Source organism: Trachurus trachurus (genome assembly GCF_905171665.1).
Source record: "Trachurus trachurus genome assembly, chromosome: 18".
In the NCBI taxonomy this organism is placed as follows: domain Eukaryota; kingdom Metazoa; phylum Chordata; class Actinopteri; order Carangiformes; family Carangidae; genus Trachurus; species Trachurus trachurus.
Window position 1 is genome coordinate 16571525 of NC_139909.1, and position 13542 is coordinate 16585066.

General features: G+C 42.7%; 2 protein-coding genes across 2 annotated transcripts; one reads left to right on the plus strand and one right to left on the minus strand.

Moving 5' to 3' along the window:
• Nucleotides 1-4493: 4493 nt before the first annotated feature.
• cideb (cell death inducing DFFA like effector b) lies at nucleotides 4494-7422 on the minus strand. Its single transcript, XM_083993233.1, has 5 exons — nucleotides 7266-7422; nucleotides 6654-6768; nucleotides 6150-6308; nucleotides 5830-6020; nucleotides 4494-5341 (listed from the first exon to the last, which is right to left on the minus strand). The coding sequence occupies exons 1-5, from the start codon at nucleotides 7289-7291 to the stop codon at nucleotides 5200-5202; spliced, it is 633 nt and encodes a 210-aa protein (XP_083849359.1). The 5' UTR covers nucleotides 7292-7422; the 3' UTR covers nucleotides 4494-5199.
• A 591-nt stretch (nucleotides 7423-8013) lies between these two features.
• tinf2 (TERF1 (TRF1)-interacting nuclear factor 2) lies at nucleotides 8014-13531 on the plus strand. Its single transcript, XM_083993227.1, has 10 exons — nucleotides 8014-8375; nucleotides 9202-9404; nucleotides 9512-9631; nucleotides 10008-10103; nucleotides 10207-10317; nucleotides 11259-11382; nucleotides 11477-12263; nucleotides 12797-12852; nucleotides 12965-13044; nucleotides 13218-13531. Exons 1-10 carry the CDS (start codon nucleotides 8348-8350, stop codon nucleotides 13335-13337), a joined length of 1725 nt encoding a protein of 574 aa, XP_083849353.1. The 5' UTR covers nucleotides 8014-8347; the 3' UTR covers nucleotides 13338-13531.
• The last annotated feature ends 11 nt before the right edge of the window (nucleotides 13532-13542 follow it).

The window sequence follows — 13542 nt, forward strand, 5'->3', positions numbered from 1 at the left end:
CAGGAACACCTCCATTGCTGCTGTGACCAGTTGTCACTACTTTGGGCACTTTCTGCCCCCAGTTGAACAAAGGGGACTAGGTCCCAGTTGTTGAGGCTCATGGTAATTGTGAGTATTTCTTCCCTCTGGTACTGTCCCGTTCTTCTGAAAAAAGACAGTGTGGAAGCAGCAAAGTTCCAAAACACTTCCACTGTTTCGGATTGTGGTTCATCCTCTTCTCCGGTTTCCTCCATGTGACTTGTGATCAATGCAGAGGAAACCGTGTGCTGTTCTCCTGTTTTGGTCATTTTACTTGTCTGCATCCTAGCACCTTGTGAAGTGCTGGATGCATCACCACAATCATTGTACTCTGTCGTGAGAGAGCTGAACTGGTTATCTTTGCAGCTCAGACCATAGATAGGGCCATCCTTTAAGTTCTTTGAATTTTTGTCACATAAACCAATGGTCCAATCCAATTCTCTGGGAAGACTGACCAACCACCTCTGGAAGTTGGTAACTGACTTAGTGCCACGGATTAGGAGAGTGGCAGCGCATTGTCCAATCCAATTATTGTAGAAAACTGCCCTGCTGTTGTTGGACAGTGACATGTTGGGGCCAAACATCTGCGGCTCAAAGATCAGGTCAGTGGAAAATATCTCCTGGTGGTTTTCTGGATCAACCAGCATCAACAAGGCTCCCCTGAACTCTTCTGCTTGCCTGACCATACTTTCACCACTCTGTCTGATCTCCTGGACTAGTTTGTCACGGTCGCTGCCAGGCTCCAGGCCTTTTCTCAGATCCACAGCCTTGGCCTTCTCCACATCCTGGTGCACCTGTGAATACATCTGCAGGAACCTGAAGGTATCTTTCTCATTCTGTGCTGCTTGCATGCTGCTCTTGCTGGTTTTGATGGACACCATGCGAGCAGAGACTGAACTTTGGATGCTGGCCAGAGAAATATCACGCAGGTTGGTCACAGCCTCAATCAGACGGACACTAGACTGACTCAGCTTCTCCCTCTCACTCGTCTCCCACTTCTCCAAACTCACGTTCTTGTCATCAGTTTTCACCAGGAGAGCCTTTTGCTCATCTTTGAGCTTTTCCATGAGATCTTTGTGGGCTGTAGAAAACGTCTTCATGTTGTGTAGGCGGTGCTGGTCCTCAATGGCGCAGGAAACACAAACACAGGTCATGTCATCCAAGCAGTAGTACTCCAGGAGTTTGCCATGCTGGGGGCATTTAGTGGTGCCACTTAACGCCATAGGCTCCGTCAGAGGATGAGTTTGCAGTAGTACAGGTGTGGTCAGGTGGACCTGCAGATGCTGGACACACATGGAGATCTCACATTTCATGCAGGTCTTCCGTGCTGGTTTCCTTTCCTCCTCTGTGCACATGTCACAGAGGATTACTTGCTGATTGTCAGACATGTTGTTCGATACAGGAAATCAAAATTTTGCTTGAAAAGTGTAAAAGAAAGCCTGTAGGATCCTCCTGGTTGCAAGGTCTAAATTTGTTCAATTCAATCTTTTACCAGTTCCTAATCTTCACAGTCTTTCGTCCGACCACTTGGCCAGCAACAACACAAAGAGTTTCTATTCCCCGAAAGAGGTCACATGGTGATTTTACAACTGGAAAGTCAAACAATGAAGGTGTGAAGTTCAATTGTCAGCAGGTTAGGCTGAGTTTACTGTTACATTTAGCCTACCACTAAAGACCAACCTAATAAAGGACTAGTGATTAACACAGATGCCACAAAAACTTGTTGTAGCCTAATAAAAGGTGACAAAATGTGAAATTCAGAAAGCAAAAGATCATGAATATCTTACTTATCTTACTATCTCACTTACCAAGCAAACATAAATATGGTAAATAATAACTTACTTACATATTTTGTGTATCATTTCTTGATAGTGACACAGGGGGAAAAAGAACATTTTTGTTTATAAGAAATAAGCTAGCTAAACTCAGTTAGGCTATTTACTGTATCTAGCTAACCCTCCGCACTCAAAAGAAGCAAGAAAAAAAAGAGGCAGAAAAACGCCCCTCCCTTCACCTGTAACTACACGGTCCGATACCAACACTGGCACTGACCAGTCAAATAATCGGAGACGTCGTTGATGATCGATCATGACAATATAATTCTTGAAGTTTATGCCAGCCAATGACAAAAACCGTCGAGGTTTAGCGCCGATTTCTTCAAAGTTTGCCGGTAAGTCAATCTAAATGTCCGTCCAACATCACGCTAATGAAACACCAGCGGTACCGTCCTTCGCTCAGTGCTAACGGTGGCTATCGGTGACGTAGTTGACATTAGTGGCCGCGATAATGTGTTTTAACCTCACAGCTAGTGAACCTCCTCTCCTTTGCAAGGTTTATTCACTGTGCAAGCTTCAATTAATTTCTCGAAATTCATATAGATTTTTTTAAAAGTCTTGTTTGAAAATGCTGTAAAATTGCTGGAGCTTTGATTAACAGGTGAATGATGAAGAGGGGAAAATGTGCACAGACTTTTCTGTCTTTCAATTGTTTTTGAAGATTTTGGGAAAGCTTGGGAAAGTATTTTCCTTAAATAATATGATTTTTCTGGGATAACCTGACGAAGGCCCAAGGGACTGAAACGTTGTGCTTTCATTAAAACATTTACAATGCAAGTTAAGACAGTGTGCAGGAGCTTCCTTTGATTTAATGGGCTCTATGCACAGCTCCACGACGCCCTGAACTTAATGCTGCTCCTTTGTTTCCTGTCTTACATTATTGGACAAACTGATTAATCCAGGTGTGTCTGACCATTGTGACTACACAGACACACCTGGATTAATCAATTTGTCCAATAATGTAAGACAGGAAACAAAGGAGCAGCATTAAGTTCAGGGCGTAGTGGAGCTGTGCATAGAGCCCATTGTTTGGTTGCACTGGTCTTCTCCCTATACACCTGTCTGCCTTTGTAGGTGTGCATAAGTTTTCAGTGGTTCTGGGATAAACCAATCATTTATTTCTGTTGTTCACAGGAATAATCACAATATGAGGCATTTAGTCAACGCAAGGCTGAGACCAAAGGCCGCTGCTGCGTGTGGAGAGACTTCAGCAGCAACGAACACAGCCTTGGCAGCTTTCAGCATGAACCAAAACAGTGCACTGTGCCTCCCTCTGGTCACCGAGAGTCAGAAGCTGGTCTGGGTGCATTCAAACCAGATCAATTCACAGCTGGACGGTGCAGGAGAGCTGCTCAAGGCCTTCGACAGGTCCCCGTACCTGACAAAGAAAGAGACGGCTGCACTGGCGCAGCGCTGCTCCCTGCCCCCCGACCAGGTGAAGGTGTGGTTCATGGTGCACAGGCTCCGCTATGGCATCAGCTGGGACTACGAAGACATCCGAGAGGTTCAGAGGAAGCTTAAGTCGAGCCAGACGAAGGCTCGGGGTGAGCAAGATCTGCAGAGCAAGGTGGGTGAGGTGGTGAAGGGGGAGATAAGAAAGAATAAGAAGAGAGAGAGAGAGGCAGAAGATTGTGATGGGACGAAGGAAGGAGAGCTGAGGAGGGTGCAGGTTGCAAACAAGAGAGGAACGATGGGAAAAAGTCTCTTGGTGAGAAAAATGGAGCAGGAGCGACTAAAGAACAAAGAAAGGGAAAGAAAAGTTGACAGAGACAGAAGGAACACCGGCAAAAAGTGGAAGAGGATGGAGACAACCCACCCTACAGTGGGAAATAACAGGGTGGCACAAGGCGGTGATGGGACGATGGAGGGAGAAGTGAGAAGTCAGGGTCAAGTCGAGGGGGAGGGGCCAAACTCCATCCAGTCAGAAACAGAAAACAAATTAGTATATGTCAGCGTGTATCCTGCCGAGCAATGCGTCACGGTCTCTGATGAGCTCTTCACTCAGCTTCAGATGCACGAAGACCAAATCGAAGTGGCGGAAAGAGCTGAAGTCGCTCCCGCCGTTGCCACCAACTTCAATACCGGTACGGTCGCTGGTTTTGAGGGGACAGCAGCACCGGAGACCAGGAAAGGGGGGGGAGGCGTGCGTTCAGAGTTCGTCACCGATGTCGACAAGCTGAGGGAGCTCCTCAGTAGTCCGGTCGTCCACACTTCATTCGCCCTGAACCCGCAACAGGGCTCTCAGACAAACGCCTCCACCATCCACGACCCGATCAAATACGAGGGCAGATACAGAACGAAGAGCAACAGTCAGTTGAAGATGATGAGGGCGGCTTTCCGTCACTGCCAGTACCCGAGCAGCGAGGACTTTGACTACCTGACCCTGGCGATCGACCTCCCTCGCCGCAGTTTGGTGAAGTGGTTCAGTGACATGCGCTACTACGTGAAAAAGAGGAAGCCGACCTGGGTGAATGAGATGCAGTACAAACAGATGCTGTCCAACATCAGGTACTGGCAGGATCTGGAGACGTGCGAGGGCCGCACCTCGGCAAACAGGAAGAAGTTGTCTGCGAGAGAAAAAACTCAGAAGCATGACAGTTCCACCAGAGTATAAATGACACCACCGCTTGAATTCCCCTAGTTCTTTTTGTTCAGATTTTAATGTTGTTTTATGGTTGACATAACAGTATTTTAGTTATGGTGGTTACATAACATGTTCCTCAGTATACACATACTGTATTTGAGAAAAAGTTCATAATTTGTACCTTGATACAAAGTTATTGTTATTAAAATAAAACTCTTTGATGACTTCTTACTCAGCGTGACTCGTCTTATGAGTAATTACATCAATTATATTCACAAAGTACAAAATTAACAATCATATTTTTTCAGATCAAAACAACAATGACCACATAATTTTATAGTGGTTTGTCTGAGTGGACAGAAACAGTATCATAATCCAAACCAAATGAACAAAAGTATAGTACAATTACAGGATATTATTGCACAAATAACTTCAAACAAAAAGAGACAATTTCTGACACTTAACAGTGTGTTATATTCTGTTCAAAGCCTAAAGTGCAGTCAAAACATTAAAGGGTACACTATGGTGCACAGTTATACTATAACACCTTATGAAATTATCACTGTTTACATGTACAGATATTATGTAAACATATACTTTATTACTGTCATCTGAAGGAGGTAAAATACCACGTCAATTAAACAGTACAATGTCTCGCTCACAAGATGATGAAGAATAAATTCAGGACAAACTCAGACAAACCTACAAGTTATGATATATCGGACCGTTATATTACATATAACTGGGTTTCTCCAGGGCTCATCAGTTCCAGGTGGCGGTGTACTCTCCCCTCTGTGGCTGCATAAGCTCGGCACCTTCAATAACGCGGCGGATCATGGAGGCGGATGTGATGAGCAGGTGTCCAGCGGCCGTAAGGAGAGCGGAGGCCATGCGGAGGGCTTCCCTGAAAAACAGCACCGGGATAAACCATTAACAAGGGGATAGGATTCACTCAAGCCACATTCAATGTAAGGTCTTTAATAATTCACACTGGCTGCAAGTTGATTTAAAGCACATTTATAAAATGCCTTTCTTCTTTCTTCTGAGTGAGGAAACAAAGGTAACATTCACATATCAAAGAAGCAGTGTTGGGTCTGAATACTTCCACTTTTTTTTTTTTTTTTTTTACTATAATGAGCTTCAGCATTTTTATTTTTTATTTTATTTTTATTTAGCACAGACAATATCATATAAATAAACAACATGAACAATCAGCATTACTGGGATGTGCAAAGGGGAGGTATGAAACCCAAGAGGGCTTATATGAAAACCTCACCCTTACATATTCAAATATAGGAAAATAATTGAACAATAATGAAAAATAAGTAGAAAAGTAAGAGATTAAACAGAAAAGTAAGAGATTAAACTAAAGCATGGGCCGCTTTTCCTTACCTGAGGATCTTTTTGGGACCCAGACACTGGAAGTCGGCGCTCACGGAGTACAGGCCCTGAAATGTGGCCTTCACACTCAGGGAGCCAAACAAGTCCTTTGGGCTTAACTTGTAAAGGTCAAAGGTGACTCGAGCGATGTCTTTCCCGGTCCTTGGCTTGTTGTAGTCTTGAGATTTGAGGACAACCGCACCCTGGGTGAATCAACAACACACACATATATTAGATATCCATGATGCTTTATTTACTTTACCACTATAGTTGACAAAAGGTAATTGTACAAAGCACTTGTTTGCTTCTTTAGGGGGGGGGGGGGAACGTACCGGCTGTGGTTTCCATGTCTCTCCGGGCTCCAGGGCCATGAGCGTGGTGTTGTCGGGCAGCGTCATGAGGAACTCATCGGAGTCCACCTCTGTACCGTCCTCCTCACATACCAGAGACAGAGACAGAGCAGACAGGGACAGCAGCAGCGCCTGGCAAACCTGCAGCACAGAGAACAGCTAACAGCATTAACACACAGATAACTTTCTGGATGAAATAAAATAAAAGAAGAATACCTCTTAGCTTTACTGTCGACATGTTTATATCAGTTTGGCTGCAGTCGTGACTCGTGACTAATGACTTGACTTATCATGTCTGACATAATCAGTACCTTGAGATAATGTTACATCCTGTCAGCGTCTCCAAGACTGTTATCTTTCAATCAACTTAATGACGCAGTGTTGGTTAACTTTTTAAGCAACTTAAGTTTCATCGTTTCAATGTTTCATTCTTTCATCTCTTTTTTTTTATGAGTTTCTGAACTTTTACTTTTATTACACTCTCACCCTTTCTTTCAGCTCCTCCAGGGTCCCGGCTGTGATGCCCTTCTTGGTTTCCCTGTTGTTATTGCACACTCTGAAAGGCCTCTGTGGTGCGGACCACACTCGCTTGGTTACTGATCTGAGGACAGAACAAGAGGGATGATGAAATTATCCATTTGATAAGAGTAAACACAGCAGGCATATTGACTTATAATAGCAGAAAAAGCCAAGGTACATAGGACTGGCTCTGTTATGTTCAATATGTCACGACATTGTGACGGTGAGACAGTATGAACAACACCATCCATACAGCGGTTTTTCTACATTGAATCACACTCTATTATCGATTTCCATTGACATTGACTTTCACCTGTTTTGTTCTTTTGTTTTTACCTGTTATCTTATTCAGTGGTGAAACAAGCAAATATCTAAAATCATCTTTCTTCATATTTCACAGAAAATATTGTTACGAGTCCTCTGGACATCATAACAGGATTAGACTTGGACATTACATATTATATTGTTGAGTCAATTACTTATTTTCTAGGCCTATAATCTACATTAATTGGTGATTTGTTTTTATGATCAACTTCGACACAATATCATACATCATACCAAAACTAACACTTCACTTACTTGATAAATGAGGATGTGGTATCCATTCTTGTGTGTGTCTCGTTGCCTCTCTGTTGTCAGAGTTTCGTGCCACAAACACTAATAATGTCTGTTCTTGTGTTTGATCCAGCAACTGGACTTTGCCATGGACCTGATGATTACTTACATACAGAACAGCACAGGGCAAAGTTCATCTGGCTCATGTGTGTGTGTCTGTGTGTGTGTTTGACAAAACAGATTTATTACCACTATAGCTCGACTGATACTAGATATTTGAAGCCATTGTTATTTAAAGTTTTAAAAGATCTGATTGTGGTGTGTTTTTATATGACCATTTAACAGATATTAACAGTTTCCAATATGTTTTCTTTGTGTGTGTGTGTGTGTTTTTTTTTTTTTTTTTTAGCTTTTCCAACTGGTTTTATTTGTAATTATTTTATGTTCGTATCCTCCTCAAAATGGTCTGTTATCCCTAACAACGTCCGATTTGTTTTTGTTTTAATTATTTTGTTTTTGTAAATTAACCAAAAAATTAAATACAAGAGACGTAAACTCCGGAGGCAAACTCTGGCGCCTGACGCTACGTTACGTTATATCCGGGTTGCGACACTGCGGTGCGCTTGTTTAAATCGCTTTAACTGTACGCGTGGACGGAGTTTCCCCCTTTCAGCCGTTGTGTCTCCCTGGCGACGCCTAAGCTCCGCCCGCGCGGGACACGCAGAACGACGCATTTAAGCGAGTGACGAGATTCCCAGTGAAGGCGGGAGGACGAGAAGCAGTAGAGAAGTTTCAGCAGCAGCAGCTTTGTTTTTTCGCGGGTGGACAACAACAATAACGAAACTTGAAAAAGTGTCGATTGTAGCTCCCGTCGTCTCCACAGTTAGTAAACACCACCACGGGAGTTTATTTTTTTTAAACAAACAACTGCGCCCAGTGTTGACTGTTAACTCCGTGTTGTTGTTGAAGCTGACACCGGTAGCAGTTTGTTGAGGTTGCTAAGCTAACGTTATAGTTTCCTGACGTTAGACTCGGGTCAGTCAGCCTCCCTTGGTTTTAGGTTTTAGGTTTTAGGTTTTGCAGCAGCCTCGGACCGGTTCGGTGTTATGGCCACACGGAAACCCAAGCAGCCTGGTGAGTGTAAAAATAAAAACTGGGGCATGACACAAGCGGGATGGCGTCTTGTTTGACAGCTGGTAGCAGCCGGAGAGGAGCAGATGATGATGAGCTGTTGTGTTTTATATCCATAAATGTAAGGTGTTTAACATCAGACCCTCTTTTTGTGCTTTACAAAGGAGATGGAGTTATACATTAAACACTATGTACCTCTTGCAACAGAAAAGCTGGAAAAATAGTATTTTTATAATCCTAATTAGGCCTATATTCTCTTGTATAAATATATGTTTTGCACTATTCTCGTTTCATTTGTATTTTGTCTACAATAACCACCTGTGTTGTATATTTGCATTACTATTTTTATTTTTATTTTTATTTATTTGTGTTATTTACCTTTCCAGCACTTCCAGGGCTCCAGACTAACTTTTTTTTTTACTAGGAGCATAGTGACCACTACAGTAACTTCAATTTTTAGAGGAACGCAAGCAGAAAATATAGGGGTGTAATATTCCCATTTCCATTTCATTCATGATCCTCACACACATTGGCCTGCTGCCACCTGTAATGACAGATTTCAGATTTTTGAGTCGCCCCTTTCACCGGTGTAAGTAAAAAAAAAAAGAAGAAGGTAAATTTACTGATTGCACATGCACAAGTAGATGAAAATTGACTTCCACTGTCTCAAAAATTAAGGGCAAAATGCTTCATTTAGGGGCAGTCTGGAGCCCTGACTTATGATATTTGTGTAAATGGTGTGCAACAAATAAAGTTAAATAAAAAAATAAAAAAAGGAGGAGCTGCTGTGAACTACACCCAGTGACCTGTGTTTTGTGTCCGGCCCCAGATGTCAGCCTTCCCTTCGCTGCGCTCCAGGTCCTGGCTCCGCCCGTGCGCCTGGTGTCCGCGGCTCTCTGGAAGGTGCTGACGGAGAAAGATGTGATGCAGTACGGCGTCGTGGAGGAGTTTGTGACATCGACCTGTGAGTCTGTCCCCGGGCTGCTCACCATGAGACACCAGGGGAAACTGGCGCTGGGGCTGAGAGCACGGGTGAGTGAGTCCCACAGGAGAGAGGAGGAGAAATCAGCCCTTTTCTACTCCTATAATATAATCCATGGCTCTAGTGAATGACTCACCATCCTCCTCCGTCTTTTCAGCTGATCTTGGAGCTGTGCCGTCAACAGCCTGATATGAAGATGATTGAGCCTCACCTGAAAAGGTTCAGAGTCCCGGCCGCCACCTCATCCTCCTCATCCTCCTCCTCCAACTCCACTGTGGTAAATTATATTCAATACTCAAAATATCTCAACAAACTGCACCGCCATTTTTGTCACAGTAAACTCCACCACAGGATTTCATTGGGATGAATACGTACTGAAACACCACCATATTTTAAACTCTATACCGTTCATACAGATTATATGACATTGTGTGTTCATAAAGTATTTAAACAAGGGGACAGGGATTCTGATTAAGTTATACAAATCAGCGACAACTGTAATGCAAACAATACAATATAAGAAGTGTCTTTCTGTCAACCATCTGTATCCAGTTTTAAATATTTGTAGGAGTTCCAGAGGATTGTCTGGTTTAAAATCTTGTGTTCTTGATGTTTGTGTGAGGTTCATGTTTTTGCTTTTTTTTGTCTTCCAGAGGAAAGATGTAAAATTAACAAGAACAGTGGAAAACTTCCATTCGTTCATTCAGACGCTAATAAAAGACCCAGCAGAGAGAGAAGAGTTCTACAAGGTGTGTCCTTCTCCTTCAAAGTCACATGTTTAATACTTTTAATCAGGTGACAGATGCAACAATGTACTGACTCATCATCACTGTCACTATTTTCCTCTGACAGGAAGAGTTTCCTGTGGAGTATGGGCCAAAGTTTGACGAGGAACTGGAGAAGCTGCTGTGGGAGTTTTTGATTCGACTTGATCAGTTGCTTCCAGTTCCCAACTTAGCTCAGGTAGAGTGTGCTGGTTTTGAGAGCAGCCCAAATTAGATGTAATGTATATTGCTCTTTTCACTGCTGTTTTAAAGTGATACAACAACATTTTTTTTCGTGTCTTGCCTCACTCCCGAGTCCATGACAAGCAGATAGACATCATCCTTTCGACCGTGCCTGCAGTAACAAGGGAGATAGAGCCGTATCGCCTGTAATTAGCTTAGCTCAAACGCTGGAAGTGTATAGGTAGTGTTAGCCTGCCTGCTACCTGAGCCGAAATCAGCAGTCAGAAGCTGATTTAATTTTAGCTCTCAACTCTGTAAATATATCACTTTATCGACATTTCAAACATTTTTAGGCGAGAAAGTAGCTGTTTAGATCAGCAGTGTGTCGTTAATTTATCTGAATATCAGCTGTTTACAATTTTGTTTGGACGAATTCAGCGCTACTCAAGCTAGCCGTTGTGACCAACTTACTTCCGGTTACTTTCACAAAATAAAACACCTGTTGTCCTTTACATACAGAAAACCATGACAATAGAATTTGTACTTTTACTTTGAAATAGGAAGCTAACCTACCCTGGATGTAGCTAGCTTGAACCAAAATAAACCGTCTTTGCTTGAACCCTCTGTTTTGACCGATCTGGTCCCATTAGCGGCATTTGACCGCTCAAGATGCCTTACCGGAGAGTTTTGTCAGCTCTGAGACGAAGATCGGTCCGTTTAGAGTTGCTGAAGAGTGTCTCTGATGACTTTAGGTGGAGGCAGGTTAACACTACCTACTGTATATACTTCCAGCGTTTGAGCTAAGCTAATTACAGGCGATACGGGCTCTCCCTCGTTACTGCACGCACAGTCGAAAGGATGGTGTCTATCTGCTTGTCATGGACTCGGGAGTGAGGCAAGATATAGAATAATCTTGTATCTCTCGTATCCCTTTAACACAGTTTCTATACTGTTTAGACTGTGTCCTGGCTCAGTGATACCCCACCTGTCCTGCAGGAGTGTGCGCGGTCCGCCACCCAGCCCCAGCTCCTCAACATTTTGCTTCAGCATCAAACCTGTCTCGGGCATCTTGAAATAGCAGGTTAGAAGGAGCAAACATTTTGTCAACACAACCATGATGGCACGAGTACAGCATAATTACAATTATGTTTTTTCTTTTTTGCTTCTTTTTACAGCATCTCTCCCTCCAAACATGGGAGACTCCATCCTGGATTCACTTTCTCTGCCACCGTCTGGAAGGGTAACTTCAGGGGCTGACCCGTCCACTGGGGACACACAGACAAGAGACAAAACCACAGTTATTAAGCCTGTTATTGGACTAATTTCTAACAAAGATGTGCCGGTCATGATCTCTTCTAGAAAAAGGACACAGAGGGGGGAGGAGTCAGCCAGCACAAAAGAAGCGACTAACAAGAAATCGGGACCTAAAGGGAACTCTGATTTCACTTTGGTTAAACAGAGACAAAAAGCCAGTGATGATGAGGAGGAGGAAGAGGAGGAAGAACAGCAAGAGGAGGAGGAGGAGGAGGAGAGGATCACATCAGAAACAAGCAGAGGAGTTAAACGCAAACAAGCACAAAGTGAATCTGAGGAGGAGGAGGAGGAGGAAGAGGAGGAATTAGGGGAGATCAGTTACAAGAAAAAGAAGAAAAGTGGCACCAGGAAGCGTTCAGAAAGCGCTATCGGAGCAGATCTGGCAACCTGTTTGAGCCAGTTGGGCGTCAAAAGCCTCAACCTGCCCGTTGACCCGTCCCTCTGCTCCATCTTCGTATCCTGTCTGACCCGTCAGCCCAGAGTCGTTGTCAGAAAGATATCAGCGGCTCCTGCTGAAGCTAAAACCACACGTAAGGAGCGGCAGACTCAGAGTAGGAGTAGGTCACCGGTCAAAATGCCAACGTGTAAAAGCTCGAGCATCCAACTTCAAAAGCCTGACTCGGACGCTTCGGGCTTGGATGATAAAGAGTAAGAGACAGTTTGACTCGGCATGACGCGTTAGTGTTGTAGTCAAGTGCGTGCTCAGCCTGGAGCTTTAGAGAAACTCTCCTGCTGGATTTTTAGTGACTAGTTGTTCTTCATCTCTGTCGTGGGTTGTTGTGAACAATAATTATTTGATTAAATTATACATATGAACAGATATTCTGGTCTGCTGATGTTTCAAATCTCATAATGTGTCAAAATCAGACATTTTAGTTGAGGATATCGAGACAAAACACATAGAGATTTGTATAATAAATGGAGAAATAAAACAACAGTTTATTTAGTTTAGTCTGTCTGTGAAAGTTCATTAGTGATGTATAATGTATGTACCCTATATTATATTATATTATATTATATTATACTATTCCTTTAGAACTGCAGGTCCTATAATGTCCCTTATAAACACCCTTGGTAAAGCAGATAAATGGCATTACAGAGACTGGTTTTCTTGTCTTTTTACATTTACCAGCTATTGAACTATGACTTCATGGTTTAATTATGTTGTTTCTATTTGGCAGAAATCATCCTGTTTTACCAGGTGTAAGCAGATCTCCCCAACCGTGGAGCAATGCAGGTGAATCAACAAATATTGACATTTGTTTAAAAACCAAACACAGGGATTTAAAAATACATACAGTATATTATAAAAGATCACAAACACAAACTGCGTTTACTTTCACATTTAGACTTGTTGGTTGCTTCCGGGGACGGTGAAGAATACGTCGCTGATTCTGAGGATGAGGCCACGAAGAACTTCAAAGGCAGGGTATGTCTGCTCAAATGAGAAAACTGTGAAAAACCCATGAAAGTGTGTTGTGTCTGTGTGTTTTGGTGATTTCAAACGCTTGTACGCATTTGAAAAATAGCAAGTTCTTGAAAGATTCAATAAATAATCTCACTGTTGGTTGCACTAATGTGTTTTCTGTCTGTCTCCCTCAGCTGTTCATGAAGCGTTACTACAAGACCAAACACGGCACATACGTTCCCACACTGAGGGAGTTCTGGAGACCCGGGATGGTGCGGCGGGACGTCCTGTTTACTGGCGGTAAACGCCGGTGATAACACCTGACTGCTTGAATCATGGACAACAATATTATTTGAAAACATAATGCTAATTAAAATTTTATTTTAAAATGTTAATGTACAGTTTTTGTAAATACAAATTATTATTATTATGTTACAAATACATACTTTTTTTTTTTAAATAATCATTTATAACCTGTTCAATTAATAAAGTTTTTTGTATTATTGTATATTTTATTTG